At 44.5% G+C, this 17,694-nt stretch overlaps 1 protein-coding gene across 2 annotated transcripts in view; it reads right to left on the bottom strand.

Annotated features, from left to right (window-relative positions):
- Window positions 1–9,185, bottom strand: part of Faf2 (Fas associated factor family member 2) — a 42,931-nt gene extending 33,746 nt beyond the window's left edge. For both annotated transcript variants that reach the window (XM_032884273.1, XM_032884274.1), the window contains exon 1: window positions 9,084–9,185. In XM_032884273.1, the coding sequence (XP_032740164.1) occupies window positions 9,084–9,146 (63 nt within the window). In that variant the 5' untranslated portion in view covers window positions 9,147–9,185. The remainder of the gene's footprint in view (window positions 1–9,083) is intronic.
- Between the last annotated feature and the right edge of the window lie 8,509 nt (window positions 9,186–17,694).

The following is a 17,694-nucleotide window of genomic DNA, read 5'->3' as shown; positions in this document are numbered from 1 at the left end:
TACGGACAAAACAGATTTTTAAGTATTTTACTCATTCATAATGTTTAACTAAATTTTTATGACAAGCATCAACACACAATGGTTCCAGTGCAAACAAACGTTAAGTGGCTGTGGTTACAGTCCAACTCAAAGAGTGGGCAGCAGTTCCGTGAAAGGAACTTGTCACCATGCACGAGGCCCTGGGTTCTACCTCCACACCATCTTTGCCCAAGAACAACTGAACTTGTAAAAGCATAAATACTTAAGTTTTTGAGATAGTTCAGTGGGCTGGCATTCCTAATTCACAAGCCAGATGCTCAGTCCGTGAAAACCCATGTAAGGGAGGAGAGAAAAGTTATCTTGTGACCTCCATACAGATGTTGGCTATTATAGTAATACTAAAGCTTAAAAAGAGAGGAAATAAGTGAGTGTATTGGAACTATACTTGGGGTGGGGGGGGGGATAATGCCACAGTTAAAGCACAAGTGAAGCACCACACAAGTGAAGACTGAAGTGTGGATCCCCAGAAACCCACATAAATACCAGGTGGGTACAGAGGCCACTTGTAATTCTAGCCCCAGAAGGCACAGACAAAGATTCCCAGAGCAAGCGAGCTAAGAGAGGCAGCCACCTCACTGAGCTCTAGGTTCCAGTGAGACCCTGCAACAATGAATGCAGTGGAACAGCAACTGTCGGTGACCCCATACCAACTTCAGACCTTCCACATGCACACCACCCATATGAAAAGGAAAGCACACACATGCACACCACACATATGAAAAGGAAAGCACACACATGCACGCACAGATACATAGGGAGAGATGAGCAAATAGGGCTGGAAAGGTGCTTCATTGTTTAAAAGCACTGTTCTTACAGAAGACCTGACATGGCCTTCTTACAGATACTGACATGGTCAAGTATCCATTACCCCAGTTATAAATGCACACGATTCAGACATGCATCTGAGTATGCATACACATAAAATAAAAGTGCACGGGCTGGAGAGATGGCTCAGCGGTTAAGAGCACTGACTGCTCTTCCGGAGGTCTTGAGTTCAAATCCCAGCAACCACATGGTGGCTCACAACCATCTGTAATGGGATCTGATGCCCTCTTCTGGCGTGTCTGAAGACAGCTACAATGTACTCATCTATAATAACTAAATAAAATCTTAAAAAAAAAAAAAAAAAAAAGTGCACAAGATCAGAAATAACATTTTAAAAAACCAAAGCTAAAAACTAGACCTCAGAAAATGGAGACTATCTCTTATACTCCAGGAGGTGAGGATTAAGGCAAGAAACTTTGAAATTATGCATCTGTACAGACAGAAGAAAAAAGTACAGGATACACAACCTGAAACTTGGATGAGAGAGTAAAGTGACTCAGTTACTTGTTCGACTTAGTGACACATTGCCTGGGATATTCCATGTATTACTTGGTAGGTTCTGTTTTGTTTTAAGTAAACATAAGTAAAGGCAGGCAGACAGACAGGCAGGCAGGAGACAGTAGGCGGACAGGAGGCAGGAGGCAGGCAGGCAGGCAGGCAGGCAGGAGGCAGGCAAGGGAGACAGCAGGCAGGCAGGCAGGCAGGCAGCAGGGAGACAGTGAGGCAGGACAGGAGGCAGGCAGGCAGGCAGGCAGGAGACAGGCAGGCAGGACAGGAGGCAGGCAGGCAGGAGACAGTAGGCAGGCAGGCAGGCAGGCAGGGCAGGCAGGAAGGCGGGCAGGCGAGGAGGGGAGGAAGGCAGCAGGCAGGCAGGCAGGCAGGAGACAGTAAGCAGGCAGCAGGCAGGCAGGCAGGAGAAAGTAGGCAGGCAGCAGGCAGGCAGGCAGGCAGGCAGGCAGGCAGGAGGCAGGCAGGCAGCAGGCAGGCATCTATATACTCAAGGCAAGCTTGGTGCCAGAGAAGACTACACAGTAAGACCTGTCTCAGAAACAAAAGCAAACAAAACCAACCAACAATTGTGTTGGGGCAGGCCTATAACCCCAGCTCTCTACGTCAGAGGCAGAATTTTGAGTTCAAAGACAGTCGGGACTATGTGTGACACCTGTCCCAAAACTTTAGAAAATGGGGAGATAAGGTGGGTGGATGTGGGTTAAGAAACTAAGGTGTATGAAAACCCTTGTGGGAACTCACTAGTTTATAAACTAGCTAAAACCATTTAATGGGGTGTGGAGGCGGGGACAGAAGAGATGATTCCACAGTTAGGATCGTATGGTTCTACAGTTAGGATCGTAGACTGTTCTTGTTGAGCTCAAAATTCAGTTCTCAGCGACCACATCAGGCAGCTCACAACCGCCTGGAACTCCAGTTCCAGGGGACCCAACACTTTCTGTGGTTACTTACACTCATGTTCATATAGCCATGCAAACGTGCACACGCACATATAGATAGTCAGATATAAAAGAAAAAAATGTATGAAAAGAAAAGGTAGTTTGAACACAGAAAACCTGTGAGTGACCAATGTTTCTCCTGGAAGACAGATTAGTTATTAAATGAAAAGTCTTGGGCTGGAGAGATGGCTCAGTGGTTAAGAGCACTGACTGCTCTTCCAGAGGTCTTGAGTTCAAATCCCAGCAACCACATGATGGCTCACAACCATCTGTAATGGGATCTGATGCCCTCTTCTGCTGTGTCTGAAGATAGCTACAGTGTATATAATAAATATTAAAAAAAAAAAAATCGTAGGTACCAGAGAGAGAGTTCAGTGGTTAAGCGTGCTCTCTCAGAGGACTTGGGTTAGATTCCCAGCACCCACACCACAGCTCCAGCTCCAGGACACCTGCTACCCTCTTCTGGCTTCCTGGGTACCAGGAGGCATACATGCAGATTAAACATTCATATACAAAAAATAAAAAATATCTTAAAAAAAGGAAAAAAATAAAGGCAGGAGGAGGGAAGAAAACAAATGTCACTGCCTAGCACGTTACATGTTAGCAGTCAAGAGGCCCTGATGCCCCACCACCCCAACAGCACCCCAGGCCACTGACATTGCTTTTTGTTGCCCACCATAACTAAATGGTTAAGATCCTATTGCTAAAGACACAGCACACTGAGAGGGCACAGAAAGGAGACCAGAACTTGGTCCTCCTTACTAGCTAGCTTCCATGGCGCCAGAAGATGCTCTGCAGGAGCCTGGGAGAGAAGTTAATTCAGTGTGCTACTCACTCACTCACCAGGTTAGGTACGGCCACGGAGGCAAGAGGCATGACTGTTTTGTTTAAGATTTATTTATTATATATAAGTACACCATAGCTGTCTTCAGACACACCAGAAGAGAGCATCAGGGGTTGGGGATTTAGCTCAGTGGTAGAGCTCTTGCCTAGCAAGCGCAAGGCCCTGGGTTCGATCCCCAGCTCCGAAAAAAAAAAAAAAAAAAAAAAAAGGAAAAAAAAAAAAAAAAAAAAAAAAAAAAAAAAAAAAAAAAAAAAAAAAAAAAAAAAAAAAAAAAAAAAGAAAAAAAAAAAAAAAAAAAAAAAAAAAAAAAAAAAAAAAAAAAAAAAAAAAAAAAAAGGAAAAAAAAAAAAAACAAAAAAAAAAAAAAAAAAAAAAAGAAAAAAGAAGAGAGCATCAGATCTCATTACAGATGGTTGTGAGCCATCATGTGGTTGCTGGGAATAGAACTCAAGACCTCTGGAAGAGCAGTTAATGCTCTTATCTCACCAGGCCATCTTTCCAGGCACGACTGCTTAAAGGTAATCAACCTCTCTGTAACTTGACTTGAGACCTCCTCCACAGGAGGAAAGTCGTGCCTGGCACTGTAAACCTGTCAGGCCTGCTTCAGCAGATCACTGGCTCCAGCAGGAAGCCAACTGCCGTGCACTGCTAAACAGTATGCTGTCCAAATGCCTGCTAAACATTTGTGTTCTGCCATATACTACTGCTCTCAGCTTTGGCCAGGCTTCCTCCTGCAATGGGCATCAGTTAATACAGAGGCTCGAACTGTCAAAAGGCTGGGAACAAGTGACTGCTGCATGCTCAACTCTCAACAGGACACCTCCATCAACTCCCTCCCACAAGGCTCAGACAACACTGCATTAGGGGGCGTAGAAAGGATGTTCAAGGCTGAAAGGGGAAGAGTGCATGAAATGTTGTCTTCTGGACACGACATGGTCCTTGCCCCCATGAACTCACTGATGCTGACTGCACAAAACCAAGCCAGCATGTTGGTGCTACAGCAGGCAGCCATAACTTAACTTAGTGGGTTACCAAGAGGGGGTGGGTGGGTTTGCTGGTGGTGGCATGAAAGTGGAAAGAGAATGTGCTGGAGGACCTGGGGATGAATATAATCAAGATAAATTCATAGGCTGGGCAAGGTGACCTACACCTTTGATAGCACTCAGGAGGCAGAGGCAGGAGATGTCTGAGTTTGTGGCCAGCCTAGTCTACCAGGACAGCCAGTGCTACACAGAGACCATGTCTCAACAACAACAACAACAACAACAACAACAACAACACAGGCACATTGTATAAATATATGAAATGTCAAAGAAAAGAATGTTTTTGTTTTTTATTTTGGAGACATTTTCTGTGTAGTCCTGGCTGTCCTGAAATTCTCACTCTATAGACCCCGGCTGGTCTTGAATACAGAGATCTGACTACCTCTGCCTCCCAAGTGCTGGAATTCAAGGTATGAGCCACCAATGTCCAGTTATAGGATTTTTCTTTATTTAATATTTATTTATTATATATAAGTACACCATTGCTGTCTTCAGACACACAGAAAAGGGAATCAGATCTCATTACAGATGGTTGTGAGCCACTGTGGTTGCTGGAAATTGAACTCAGGACCTTTGGAAGAACAGTCAGTGCTCGTAACCACTGAGCCATCTCTCCAGCCTGTTTTTATTTTTTATTTTTTATTTATTTATTTTTTGTTCTTTTTTTCGGAGCTGGGGACCGAACCCAGGGCCTTGCGCTTCCTAGGCAAGCGCTCTACCACTGAGCTAAATCCCCAACCCCTGTTTTTATTTTTATAAAGGAAAATTAAAAAAAAATGGATACTGTCAATCAGACAATATACTGTTCCCATTATACACACACTCAAAATAATAATTCATCCAACCTAGCAAGTGCAAGGCCCTGGGTTCGATCCCCAGCTCCGAAAAAAAGAAAAAAAAAATCATCCAAGACTGTAAAACTCACTAGTAGTTTTCTTAGCCAGGATGAGGTGAAGAGAGAAATCAGAAATCAAGATCACTCTGGTATTTTTTAAATGGAGAATGAGAATTTCATATACCACAACTCCAACCCCCAGAATAACATAAATTTGCTTCTTCAGCTCAGAGTGCAGGCTTTCTTTACCTTAAGTAACTTAAAGAGAATGGGAGTCATGCCCTTTTTGCCACATTATCTGTTTTTGTTTTTTTTTTTTTTTTTTCAACCAGGCAGTACGTACCTGTCATCTCTAGCCCTGAGTGCTCACAGAGGTGAGCCTGGGCTCCATGGGCTACCCAGTGAAACCAAGCCTCATGAACAAACAGGAATGGCAGGATGGCTCAGTGGGTGAAGACACTTTCTGACAAGTCTATGACCTGGGCTCAGTGCTCAGAAGGATCAGACCTGCTCTCACAAGCTGTCTGACATGTGTGTCCCATACCCTCACAATTTAAGTAAATAAAATGCAATACGTTTTTTAATTAAACAAAGGGGGAAATGTCTTATTTCTGTGCAAGCAGAAAGAGATCATTTCTTCACATGGGACATGGGACATCTACTCCTTTCTCTCTGACCATGCTATTCCTCCCAGGTGTTAAACCACCAGCCCAGAAGCAGTGAACCAAAGCACTGGAGAAATGTACATATTTGGAAATTTGGGAACACTGACTCCGGTAAAAGTAATCTTCCACGTACCGGCATTAGCTCTTCTTTAAACCTATATACCTATTATTTTCCAGTAGAAATAGCTCAAAACAATGTCTACATTATTTTACTCAATTGGTTCCAAAGCAAGTCAGAGCCATGGGAGTGACACAGGCGTACAAAGCAGCTTAGAACATCAAATGGACTGAGAAACACGATAAATATGCCTTAGAGAATTCTAACCCAAAATATGTCACATAAAGAAACAAGAAATTGGGGTTGGGGATTTAGCTCAGTGGTAGAGCGCTTGCCTAGGAAGCGCAAGGCCCTGGGTTCGGTCCCCAGCTCCAAAAAAAAAAAAAAAAAAAAAAAAACAAGAAATCTCAGATCTCCTGAAACATTTTACTTTTACTAATTCATTTATTTAGGCTTTTTCAGACAGGGTCTCACCCTGTAGGGTGACCTGAAACTCACTCTGTAGCCCAGGTTGTCCTTGAACCTACAGCAATCCTCTGAATTGAACCTCTTAAGTGCTGGCACTGGAATCATAGGTGTGAACCACTATGCCTAGTTCAACTGTAATACTTAAATATGGACACACACTGAGAACCAGCCGGGCCACCCCATCTATTCTGATGCCCATGGAGATTCTAAGCACGTACGCCATATTGCTAGAGAAGCAAACTCCAAACCTGGTGTTGTTACTCTGGACTTAAACCTCTCCTGACTGTCTGTGCTTACACAAGTCAGCACGGTATTGACTGACAGGTCTCTGGAATCTGGCTCGTTTACCTTCTTACTCCAGAGTCTCTATTACGACAGACAGAGCCACACTCCATATGTGAGCAACTCTCTTTCTCAGCTTTGAATATTCTCCTGCCCACCATCTGCTGAAACCCTAGTCCTCCTTCAAAGCTGCAAGGCAATGCGCTAAGAGCTCAGCCATCCAGACCAGAGCTAGACCCACCAGAATCCCACTAACGGCTGCAGTACCTTAGCAAATAAGTCAACATATCTGTTTCCTCACCAGATACCACAGCAGGCACACCACCATCTTTACTTTATAAAGTAACTGTATAGATTAAGCACAAAGGTTATAAATTATTGAACATCGTTCTTAAGGCATAGGAGGTAACAAATAGTAACTTCTAAACCATCTTTCCTTCAACATCAACAAGTTTTCTCTAAACCTCAATAGCAAAGACAAAGACACACAGTCAAATGCATGGATTCACGAGAGCTTTCTGGCGCTCCCATTATTCAAGTCACATACCCTGGCGTCAACATTAGGATGCCAACAAGATGCTCAGGAATGTGGATTTGTAAACGTGTGTGAGTTACCTGACCTCTCATACCTGTTTTCTTCAGTGTGAAAGAACCGCAGTTAACCCTTCACAGTCTTCTAAAGAAGTGTAGTGCTATAATGCTTGACATTTGTACATGCCAAACAATATTTAACGGCAGTCTGAGATGCTGAATCTGACCCCAAGCTTGTTTACAGAACATAAAAACACAAAATGCCTTTTCTCAATATATTCAACCTCATAAATCTTGACACAAGTCTAATTAATCTTACTACAGTGTTACTAATCTGCTAGCCACTTTTCTTCTGATGTCTTCTTAGACACAGACACTGCCATATTCACACTCATGGACTTCTAAGTGCTTCACAGTTTACTGCTTACATCTCACTTCATAGGAGGCTTACCTAAGAACTACAAAGTGTTGTCTGCCCCAGTTAATAAAGGCCTGAGAGCAACGCTCTACAAAGTGAAAGCTGTCTGTTTATTCATTCTTTAATGCTCATCTGGTGCCATCAATTTCTCTACTATGTAGTAAACTCCACTCAAATGCCGAATCTGCCCATAACAGAATTTTACCACTTATACACATCCAACACACTGATTAAACACACATGCACAGACAAATAAACATCACAATAGGAACACCCGACTCTTACACAGTAAGCACAGCAGAGACACTAGAAACCCAGGGAAAGCTAAGTGTAGGCTATGCTTTAAATGGACACCACCGATTTACTAGCTGTGTAACCTAAGCAAGCTGTACCCTTTTTGTTTGGAAAAGGCTAGCTTCACACTCAGAATCTTCCGAGTCCCCTGAGATTATAGTCTCAGGCCACACCCACTGATGCTACTTCTTAAAATTCATACCCATCAATGAGACAGGGCCTGTCCCAGTATGAACGCTATAGAGCTGTGGGTTCAAACATGCTAAGTGTTAGTCAAGTCTTTACAACATTATATATTTAGAAGGCGACATTCTAACTTGCAGGGTCCGGCACTAAGGCTTTTCATAAAAATTGCTGGAAAAAAAATCAATATTTAGAACATTTTCTATTAGGAAATGAGCTCTATTAACTTCAAATTATCTGGAAAGTAATTATTAATACCGCAACTGTTTTGGTGCTTTTTACGGTTTACGAAGTCCGTTTAATACCTTGTAACACCCATAAGTTCAGTTTACCTCCAAAACATCCTCAAGGGAATAGACATTTTGAAGTTACATATTTAAGAACTAAGGATATGGCTAATGCCATGGTTACCACCCCGGTGGCAGCGTCCAACCAGACCCTCCATCTGGTTAAGTACTTAGGAACCACCCCCCTTTAAAAACAAAAACAAAAACAAAAACAGAAGCATAACATCCACTAACAGGCCGAGTCCTGCCAGTTGCCACCCTTCTCAAGCATAGTCAGCAGTTCAGGAGAAAGCCGAAGGTATCAAATCCAGTCAGAAGCCTTCGATGATACTTAATGTTGCATTGTTTCCTCCTGTGGCGTCCTCCCACATTTCTAGGGCAGGTGCCAGGTCTGTGTGTGGGCGCTTCCTTCCCCACTACAACCCCCAACACGAGACCTAGTAATCAAGAGACCCTCAGCAAACGTCTGTGGATAGCACGGGATGGTGGTCGGCGGTCCAGACCCGCGAGCTGACGCCAACTCTGCGAAGGGGATTTTAGGCTCTTAGCACATCAACAGTCGATGGGCGGAGAGGGTCTGGCGGGTTAATCAGGCTGGCAAGCATTGCGGACCGGTGCCGCTAAGGGAAATTAAGGCAGCTGACCCACTGTGGTCGAGCCTGGCTGGCAGAGGTGGCTGGAAGGCTGAGTACCGACAGAGGTTGGGCGCCGGGGAAATCCGGGCAGTTGGCGTTTGGGGGGGAGGGGGCCGCCAGCGGGTCTGAAAATGGTCCCAACCCCAACCTGAGGATGATTTTGCGCTCCTCTAGGGTCCCACTCCCCATCCCGCGGCGGCCTTTGCTGCACCGAGAACTCGCTGCTACCTGAAACTGCAGCAGCTTCTCGGTCTGCTCCTGAGTTAGATCCTGCTCCTCAGGCGCCGCCATTTTGCCGCCGCCTCTACGCTCCTGACCCGTCCGCACCGTCACCCGCCGGAAGTGATCTCAGGTGTAACCACTTCCGGTCTGAACCGCCGCCGGTACTCAACTGCGTCTGCGCGCGCTAGCTCACAGACACACACACACACAAAACACACCCCCGCCCGCTTCCGAATTCCGCCGCCAGAGGGCGACGTTCTCGAGTCTATGCCGAACAATTCCGGAAACTGCCGATGTAAGTATCTACCGAAGATCTAAAATTGCTGAAAAGATGGCAGAGCCAGAGAGTCAGTGTACCTACAGTAGCTCCGAAAAATCCCGCAATCTGGCTGCTCCTTAACCGTTTTTTAGTTATCTACGATATTCTTGAAGATTTCTCAGGAAACTATTGCTTTGACGAAATAGCGCCAGTTTAATACTTAATCCTTTCGTAAAGTTGGAGGCCTTACTAGGGGAAATAGTGGTGAGGCTTTTTTTGTCGCTTGCTAGGAGTGTCTATGACCCAGTTAATGGTGCTCCCAGACACTCAGAGCTCTGTACCTGAGTGGGATCCTCGTCCAACCTCAAACCCAGGGCCTAGGCTACTTGCCCTTCATCCCTTTGACAGATCAAGGATCGTTGGACTAAGTCCAGGAGATTTGACTTTAAGTGTATATGATATCTTGCATACGAAGGATATCCTGGAGCAAGTCACCTAGACTCGTTTACTTTTTGTTGAATGCGATTAACTTAGAGCCTGCCCGTTTCCCCCATGCCTTTTCTGTAAAGGCACACTCCTATAACCCCATCACTTCGGAGGCCAAAGTATGAGGATCTTGAACTCAAGACCAACCTGCAGTACATAATGAGACCCTGTATCAAAATAACAACAACCAATTCCATTCCCAGCAGCAACGTGTTAGCTTGCAACTGTGTGTAACTCCAGTTGCAGACGTGCATACACTCAGGGAAAACACCAACGCACATAAAATAAATTTAAATTCTGTATATCTGTACAACAGAATTTTATTCAGCTATAGAGAAGAATGCAGACCATCAGGTTAGGTGAAGGAAGCCATTTTTACCAAATATCACGTATTTTCTGTCATATTAGAGTCTAAAGCTCAAAGGAAAAGGATAATCAGGAATGGAGAGCAAAGTGGGTTGGGGAAGGGCAAGAGAAAGATAGTGAGATGATCGGGCTATCCTTACATACAGAGGTGGGAATATTCTTTACCTTGTGTAGTTAATACAGTGCTAATAAGAATTCCAAGGGAAGGACTAGGGAGATGGCTCAGATGCTAACCTGTCTGCCAGGCTTGCACAAGAACCTGAGTTCAGATCTCCAGCACTCACACAAAAACCTGGCCCTGCAGTACTGATCTGCAACCCCAACAGTGAGGGACAAGCAGAGACTAGCAGATGCCTGGAACTAATTGTCCAGCCCACCTAGCAAAATTGATAAGCTCCAGGATCGATGAAAGACGCTATTCCCAAAAAATGATGTGGAAGGGTGCTCTTGTAGAGGACTGGACTTGGTTCTCTGCACTTACATCAGACAACTCATAAAACCAGTAAGTCTGGTTTCAGGGGATCTGCTGTCCTCTGGCCTGCTACTTGATGCCCTTCCTCCCTGCCCTGACTGACTCTTAAAACAAAATAGACTCTCCTTTCTGTAAGTTCCCTTGGCCATGTTGTGTCATCACAGCAATGAGAAAGTAACCAATACACAGTTGTTAATTATGGTCTTCTGTAGATATTAGAAATCCATCCAAGAGATACTTATTCAATGTTTGACTTTGAGGACAGATGTCGTCAAAGGTAAACAATGCATCTCCATTTTCCTCTGAAAACACACTAGATACAAAGAAAATTACATGGATGTCATCAACTCTCTGGAGATCTCTCTCTGTCTCTGTCTTTGTCTATGTCCTGTCCCCCCACCTGTGTCTGTGTGTCTGTGTCTCTGTGTGTGTGTGTGTGTGTGTGTGTGTGTGTGTGTGTGTGTATGTGTATGTTCTGGGTCCCAGTCCTATTGAAGTGGAAATTTCTTTGGAAACACAGTTATGTCATATGATGTTTTGCTGGGGCAGACAGGGGAAAGGATGTTTTGCTGAAGCAGACACATGAAAGGACACATGATGCTTAGAAAGAACATAAATATGACCCCCACAGAGAGTGGGAGGAGGCCCTGGCATTGGTTTGCCTTGCTCTGCCTCACTAGTCTTAGCTGAATACACTCATGTATTGGTTGGCCTTGCATCAAGTTGCCGATTTTGGCTTGTCCTGGCCTCATAGAGAGTAGCTCCCCAATTACTTCTCCAGATCTCCCAGGGCTTTTTGCTGCTTCTGCAGACTCGGACTGACGGGCAGAGAGCCTCGCAGTTTCTTCTGGATTGAACTTCCATTGCCGATCCGTGAGTGGTAGCGACCAAGTGGACTGGCCTCCTCCTGCTGATTCCTGTTGGGGTTTTGCTAGAGGACTGGACTCACCCCAAAGAACTCTTTTTTTCCACTCCCTCTGATGAATGGTGGTGGGCTAGAAGGGAGGTTGAAGCGTTTAAGAACCCTTATTAAAGTAGGCTTTGAAAAATCTAAGCCTACTACATCCTATGCCTGCACCGTACCACGACTTGCGACTAACAGTTACCTCGGAGGTCTTCATTCGCACTGTTTGTCTAGTGAGAAGGTTTTCCCGGTGCCTCCCTGTTTTGTGTCCTTCGTTCCTTTTAATTTTTTTTTTGTTTTGTTTTATGTGTACGGGTGGTTTGCGTATGTAAGTGCACCACTTTCATGTCTGGTGTTCTCAGAGGCCAGACTATGGGTATCAGATACCCCAGAACTGAGTTACAGAGAGTTGTGGGCCCATACCTGGGTGCTAGGCCTCCAACCTGGGTCCTCTGGAAAGCTAGCCACTGTGCTCTTAACTGCTGCTGGACTTCTTTTTAACTTTTCTTTCTCCTCCTCACTCCCCAGCCCCTCCCAGCGCTCTCTGATTTTTTGAGACAGGGTTTCTCCGTGTAACAGCCTGGCTGTCCTAGAACTCACTCTGTAGACCAGGCTGCTCTCAAACTCGCCGAGATCCACAGGCCTCTGCCTCCTGAGTGCTGGGATTAAAGGTGTATGCCACCAGACCTGCCTAATTCATTTTGATTTCCTAAATTTGTTCTATCATTTATTTTTTACTCATTTTATGTGTATTTATTTTGCCTGCATGAGGATATGGGTCTGGTACCCTGGGTGGTCAGAAGAGGACAGATTCTCTGAAACTGGAGTTACAGATGGTTGGGAGCCACCATTCAGGTTCTAGGAACTGAACCTAGGTCCTCTGCAAGAGCAACACATGTTCTTACCTGCTGAGCCACCTCTCCAACCTCAATTATTTGGTTTTTGATGACGAACGCATTTGGTCCCATAGAGAAATGGAAATCCTAAAATAAGTCCTTATTTTTGAGTATATAGAACCATAGGATATTTGCACCTGAACAGAGCACATGGGGACATGTCAGCAATAGTCAGTGTCTGGGGCTGGAGAGATGGCTCATCGGTTAAGGGAACTGAATGCTTTTCCAGAGGTCCTGAGTTCAATTCCCAGCAACCACATGGTGGCTCACAACCGTCTGTAATGGGATCCAGTGCCCTCCTCTAGTGCATCTGAAGACATCTAACGTGTATTCATATGCATAAAATAAATTAATAATTCTTTTTTTAAAAAAGAAAGAAATGCTTAAATTACCCTGGATTAGTCACAGAACTTGTGAAATGTCTCTCTATATTGAGGGAATTGATTACGATGACTTAGTCTATAGTCCAACTAACCAATAAGGGTCAGCTGTGAATGTGAAGTTCAGGAGTTGCTCAGTCCCACCAGGCTAGTTGTTTCAGACGGTCTCCTGTAGAAGGAGGGTCCAACCGATGTACTGGCAAGTAAATGAGCAAATCTTCCTTCTTCCAGTGTCCTCACGTAGGTCTCCAGCAGAAGGTGTGGCCCAGATTAAAGCTGTGTACCACCACACCACCATGCCTGGATCTGGGTCTTGTTCTGTCCCAGATTGACCTTGAACTCACAGATCTGCTTGCCTCAGTCTCCTGGGATTAAAGCCGTGTACGTGTACTACCTTGTCTGCGCCTAAGCTTTTCATAGCCACAGTGCCTCAAGATCTCCATGCCAAAATCTAGGCCAGAAACTTGTGTCTTCCAGCCTCAAGGTCTGGATCACAGGTGAGCCCTCCAATTCTGGATTGTAGTTCATTCTAGCTACAGTCAACTCGACAACCAGGAAGAGCCCTTATGTCCCCTTAAAAAAAGTCTAACTCAAAATCACCAATACGAATCACCCTCACATTAAAGAAAGAAATCAAAGCGCGCACACACACATACACACACACACACTCCCCCCATTTGTGCCATTTAATCAAGATCAAGCCCAGATCTGAATTCTCTACTCCCCTCTTCTGAAGGCTGTCCTAGGAATCTGTCCTTATGTCTGAGAGCGTATATGTCAGCAACTGGGTGAATGTATCTGTCCGTGTCTGTCCCCTAACAAAGGGCTTTGCTCTCTCTTTTGTTGAACAACACAGAAAGTATCACATGGAGGAATGATCAGGGAATACTTTACAGAAATCTTCAACAACATTGTTGGGTGTCATACACGTCTTACTGGACCATAATGCTCTCAAGATTGCTACAGTTGTGCTGCCTTTCCCCCTCATTCTTTAGGTGCACCAGTGCCTTTTAGACAGTTTTCTGAATGTGTGAAGCAGGGGTCAGTTAGCATTATCCTCAGTGTAATGAAATCTCTTTACAGAGTTAAGAAATCATGATCCTGAGCCACCATCCTTGACACATAAAGAGACTGTAAGGTGAGCTTAGAGGAGCTCTGGAGACCACTGGGGACCTTTACTAATGGATGCAAATTGGCCTGGGGATGATTTCACTATTCCTGATAATGATTTTATAGAACTCTTAAATTGATACAAATAATCCCAAGCCTCCTACAGAATAAAGCTACAGATAGAGCTCTGTAAACCTTCAAATGGCACAGGCGGATTGAACTAGGATGAGAAAGCAGGTTTGGAACCAATTCGTGATCAAGGAAACACATTCACTCTAGATCAGGTCCAAGGATGAAACCACAGGTGTGCACTATGATAAGGCAAGGCCGTGGGAAACTGTTGCTTTGAACTTATAATGAGCTGACAGAGTGAAACACTGCTTTGAGCTTACTAGGGGCATCCTTCTGTAGCTCCCCTTTTGTGAGTTGATTTTATAAAGAACTTTAAACTAAGAAGGTATAGAAAGGCAAGAGAAAAAAAATAAAGTGTGGCTTTTGGGGGCTCTGCTCCATCCACCAAATGTATATATGTCTGTCTGTCTATATGTATACATACATGTATAGGTATATATGTATGTACATGAACATGCATGGACACTTGTGGATTTGTTCAGATAGAAAGATGAACCCAGCCAAATTGCGTGTGACTCTCTCTCTGTGTCTTTATGTGTGCTTGAATTCTACCCCCCTCCCTTTTTTTCCTTTTCTTTTCTCTCTGGCTCCTAAAGAGTTAACTAACTTCAAGTCTCTTGCCTGGCCAGAGAGGAGCCCTTGCGCCAGAGAGAAACTAAGCCTTTTTCTTAAACTCCCTGCTGCCATCAGAGGGAATCAAATTACTAGAAACCAGCAGCTTTTGGCCACAGAATAGCAAAGAGTTAAAACCAGAACTGCAAAGGAAAAAGCAGCTCTGGCTTCCGATCACCACCCATGCCACTCACGGCTGCCTGCCTCAATCTACCTGGATGCTAGGCAGGTCACAAGCACCCTTTCCACCTAAGTTGCTTTTCTCCCTGGTTCTTGTTACAGCAACACCAAGCAAACCAGATAATCTTCTGTCTAGCCATCCTCGGTATAAACCTTCTATCTGCAAGCTCTTCACTTCCTTAGCCACTAGGAGGCGTTAACCTACGCCTTGTCTTACGGATTTGTTTATGCTTGAGGTTTGCTATAAGTGGAATAATTCAACGTGCTGGCTTCGCGCCTGTCTTCTTTCACTCACCACAATGCTTTCAAAGTTCAATTATGTTGAAGCGATGTCCTACTTTTTACGACTGAAGAGTGTTGTACTTTATGGAGTGACCACGTTTTTCACTCATTAATCAGCCAATGGACGTTGGAATTTTTTTCTTTTTTCTTTTTATTTTTTCGGAGCTGGGGACCGAACCCAGGGCCTTGCGCTTGCTAGGCAAGCGCTCTACCACTGAGCTAAATCCCCAACCCCGGAATTTTTTTCATATTTAGATTATTTTGTTGTATTTTGTTTGTTTGTTTTTCTTTTCTGAGACAGGGTCTTTGTTATTATAAACCAAGCTCCTGGTCCCGCTGCCTCAGGCCTCCTCGGAGAGCTGGCTGTGCAGGGGCGTCCCACCGCGCCTTGCTTGCTGTCGACTGTCATTAATAACCCCGCTATGAATATTTGTACAGAACTTTTGTTTTGAGTAGCTGTTTTGATTCTTGCGCACATATACCAGGGATTCAAATTGCTGGGTCATCTGGTAATTCTATTTTTAACTTTTTGAAGAAACAGCAGCTACATTTTTACACTCTACAGTCTGTAGTGGGTCCAAGTTTGCAGTGACCTTGTTAACACTTCTCCCTTTGGAAAAAAAAGTATGTGCTATGGTAAGAGTGTGAAGTGCTATCTAACTGAGGCTCGGATTTGCATTTCGGTAATGAGAAATGAGGCTGGGTTTCTCTTCATGTGACTGCTGGCCATTTTCCTTTGTTTGTTTCTAAGGCAAGGTCACACCATATAGTCCAAGCTTCATTCAGTCTTCCATTCATTCCCATACTGCCTTTGTTCTTGGTACTGGGATTATAGCTATGGACTTTTTTTTTTTTTAAGATTTATTTATTTATTTTGTATATGAGTACACTGTAGCTGTCTTCAGACACACCAGAAAAGGGCATCGGATCCCATTACAGATGGTTGTGAGCCACCATGTGGTTGCTGGGATTTGAACCCAGGACCTCTGGTAGAGTAGTCAGTGCTCTTAACCACTGAGCCATCTCTCCAGCCCTAGCTATGGACTCTATGACCACTTTTTTTTTTTTTTTTTTTTTTTTGAGATAGAATCTTGGTGTGTTAGCAGGTCTTGACCTCCTACAATCAAACAATCCTACTTGAGACTTTGGATAGCTGGCATTACACGCTATGACATCTCACTTATTTATAATTATTTTGGAGATAGTGGGAATCAAATTCAGGGCCTTAAACAAGCTATGCAAGTGTCTACCACTGAACTCTACCCCTGGCATTTGCCTCAAATGTCTCACGATATTGAAGAGTAAAAAACATCCCCGGGGCTGGAGAGATGGCTCAGTGGTTAAGACTGACTGCTCTTGGGGTTGGGGATTTAGCTCAGTGGTAGAGCGCTTGCCTAGCAAGCTTAAGGCCCTGGGTTGGTTCTCGGCTCCGAAAAAAACAAAAGGGAAAAAAAAAAAAAAAAAAGACCGACTGCTCTTCCAGAAGTCATGAGTTCAAATCCGTGCAACCACATGGTGGCTCACAACCATCTGTAAAGGGATCCGATGCCCTCGTCTGGTGTGTCTGAAGACAGCAACAGTGTACTTACATGAAATAAATAATAAATCTTTAAAAAAAAAAAAAAGAACATCTACTTAACTCACTCTGTGTGCTCAGTAGTGCAAGGATACAAAAACCAAATACATAACAAAAAATAATAAAACTCTTCAGCCCAGTATGGTGGCACGTCTTTAATCGCAGCACCCCGGGAAGCAGAGGAAGGCAGAACTCTTAGGGCCTGGTGAGGACAGCCAGGGCTACATGGAATAACCCTGTCTCCAAAACAAAACAAAACAAAACAACCAAAAGAAAAAACCCAAAAAAAGAAAACCAACTAGGGGGGTTGGGGATTTAGCTCAGTGGTAGAGCACTTGCCTAGGAAGGGCAAGGCCCTGGGTTCGGTCCCCAGCTCCAAAAAAAAAGAATTAAAAAAAAAGAAAACCAACTAACCAAATTTAGCAGTACAACAAAAGGATTATACGCCAGAAACAGGTGGGTGTTATTCCCGGTCAAGGGTGGCCCAACAAATAAAAATCAATCAAGACACTGGGCGAAGTGGTGAAGTCAGAAGCCCACAGCAGGGGGACTGCCAGGGGGTCTGCCATGAATTCAAGCCAGCCTGGATGTCATGGTGAACACCAACCATCGGTATGGAAAAGGTAGCCAATAGGGATTGGAGTCTTTGAAGATACGTCTTGTCCTGACTTGGCTGTTCCTCTCTGTCTCTTTGCCCACCACGAAGTGGCATTCAGCGCACCCTCTGCCACAATACTAATGCTCTGCCTCACTACACATGGACCAAGAGCAACGGGTCCTGGACGGAAACCACCAGGAGCCAAAGGAGATCTTGGATCTTTTTTTTTTTTTTTTTTTCCCCGGAGCTGGGGACCGAACCCAGGGCCTTGCACTTGCCAGGCAAGTGCTCTACCACTGAGCCAAATCCCCAACCCCGAGATCTTGGATCTTTTTAAGTTATTTTTGGGCTGGAGAGATGGCTC

Source organism: Rattus rattus, chromosome 14, assembly GCF_011064425.1.
Source record: "Rattus rattus isolate New Zealand chromosome 14, Rrattus_CSIRO_v1, whole genome shotgun sequence".
NCBI classification, from domain to species: Eukaryota; Metazoa; Chordata; class Mammalia; order Rodentia; family Muridae; genus Rattus; species Rattus rattus.
Note: the sequence above shows the minus strand (reverse complement) of the source record. Positions and strands in the feature narration are given on the sequence as shown.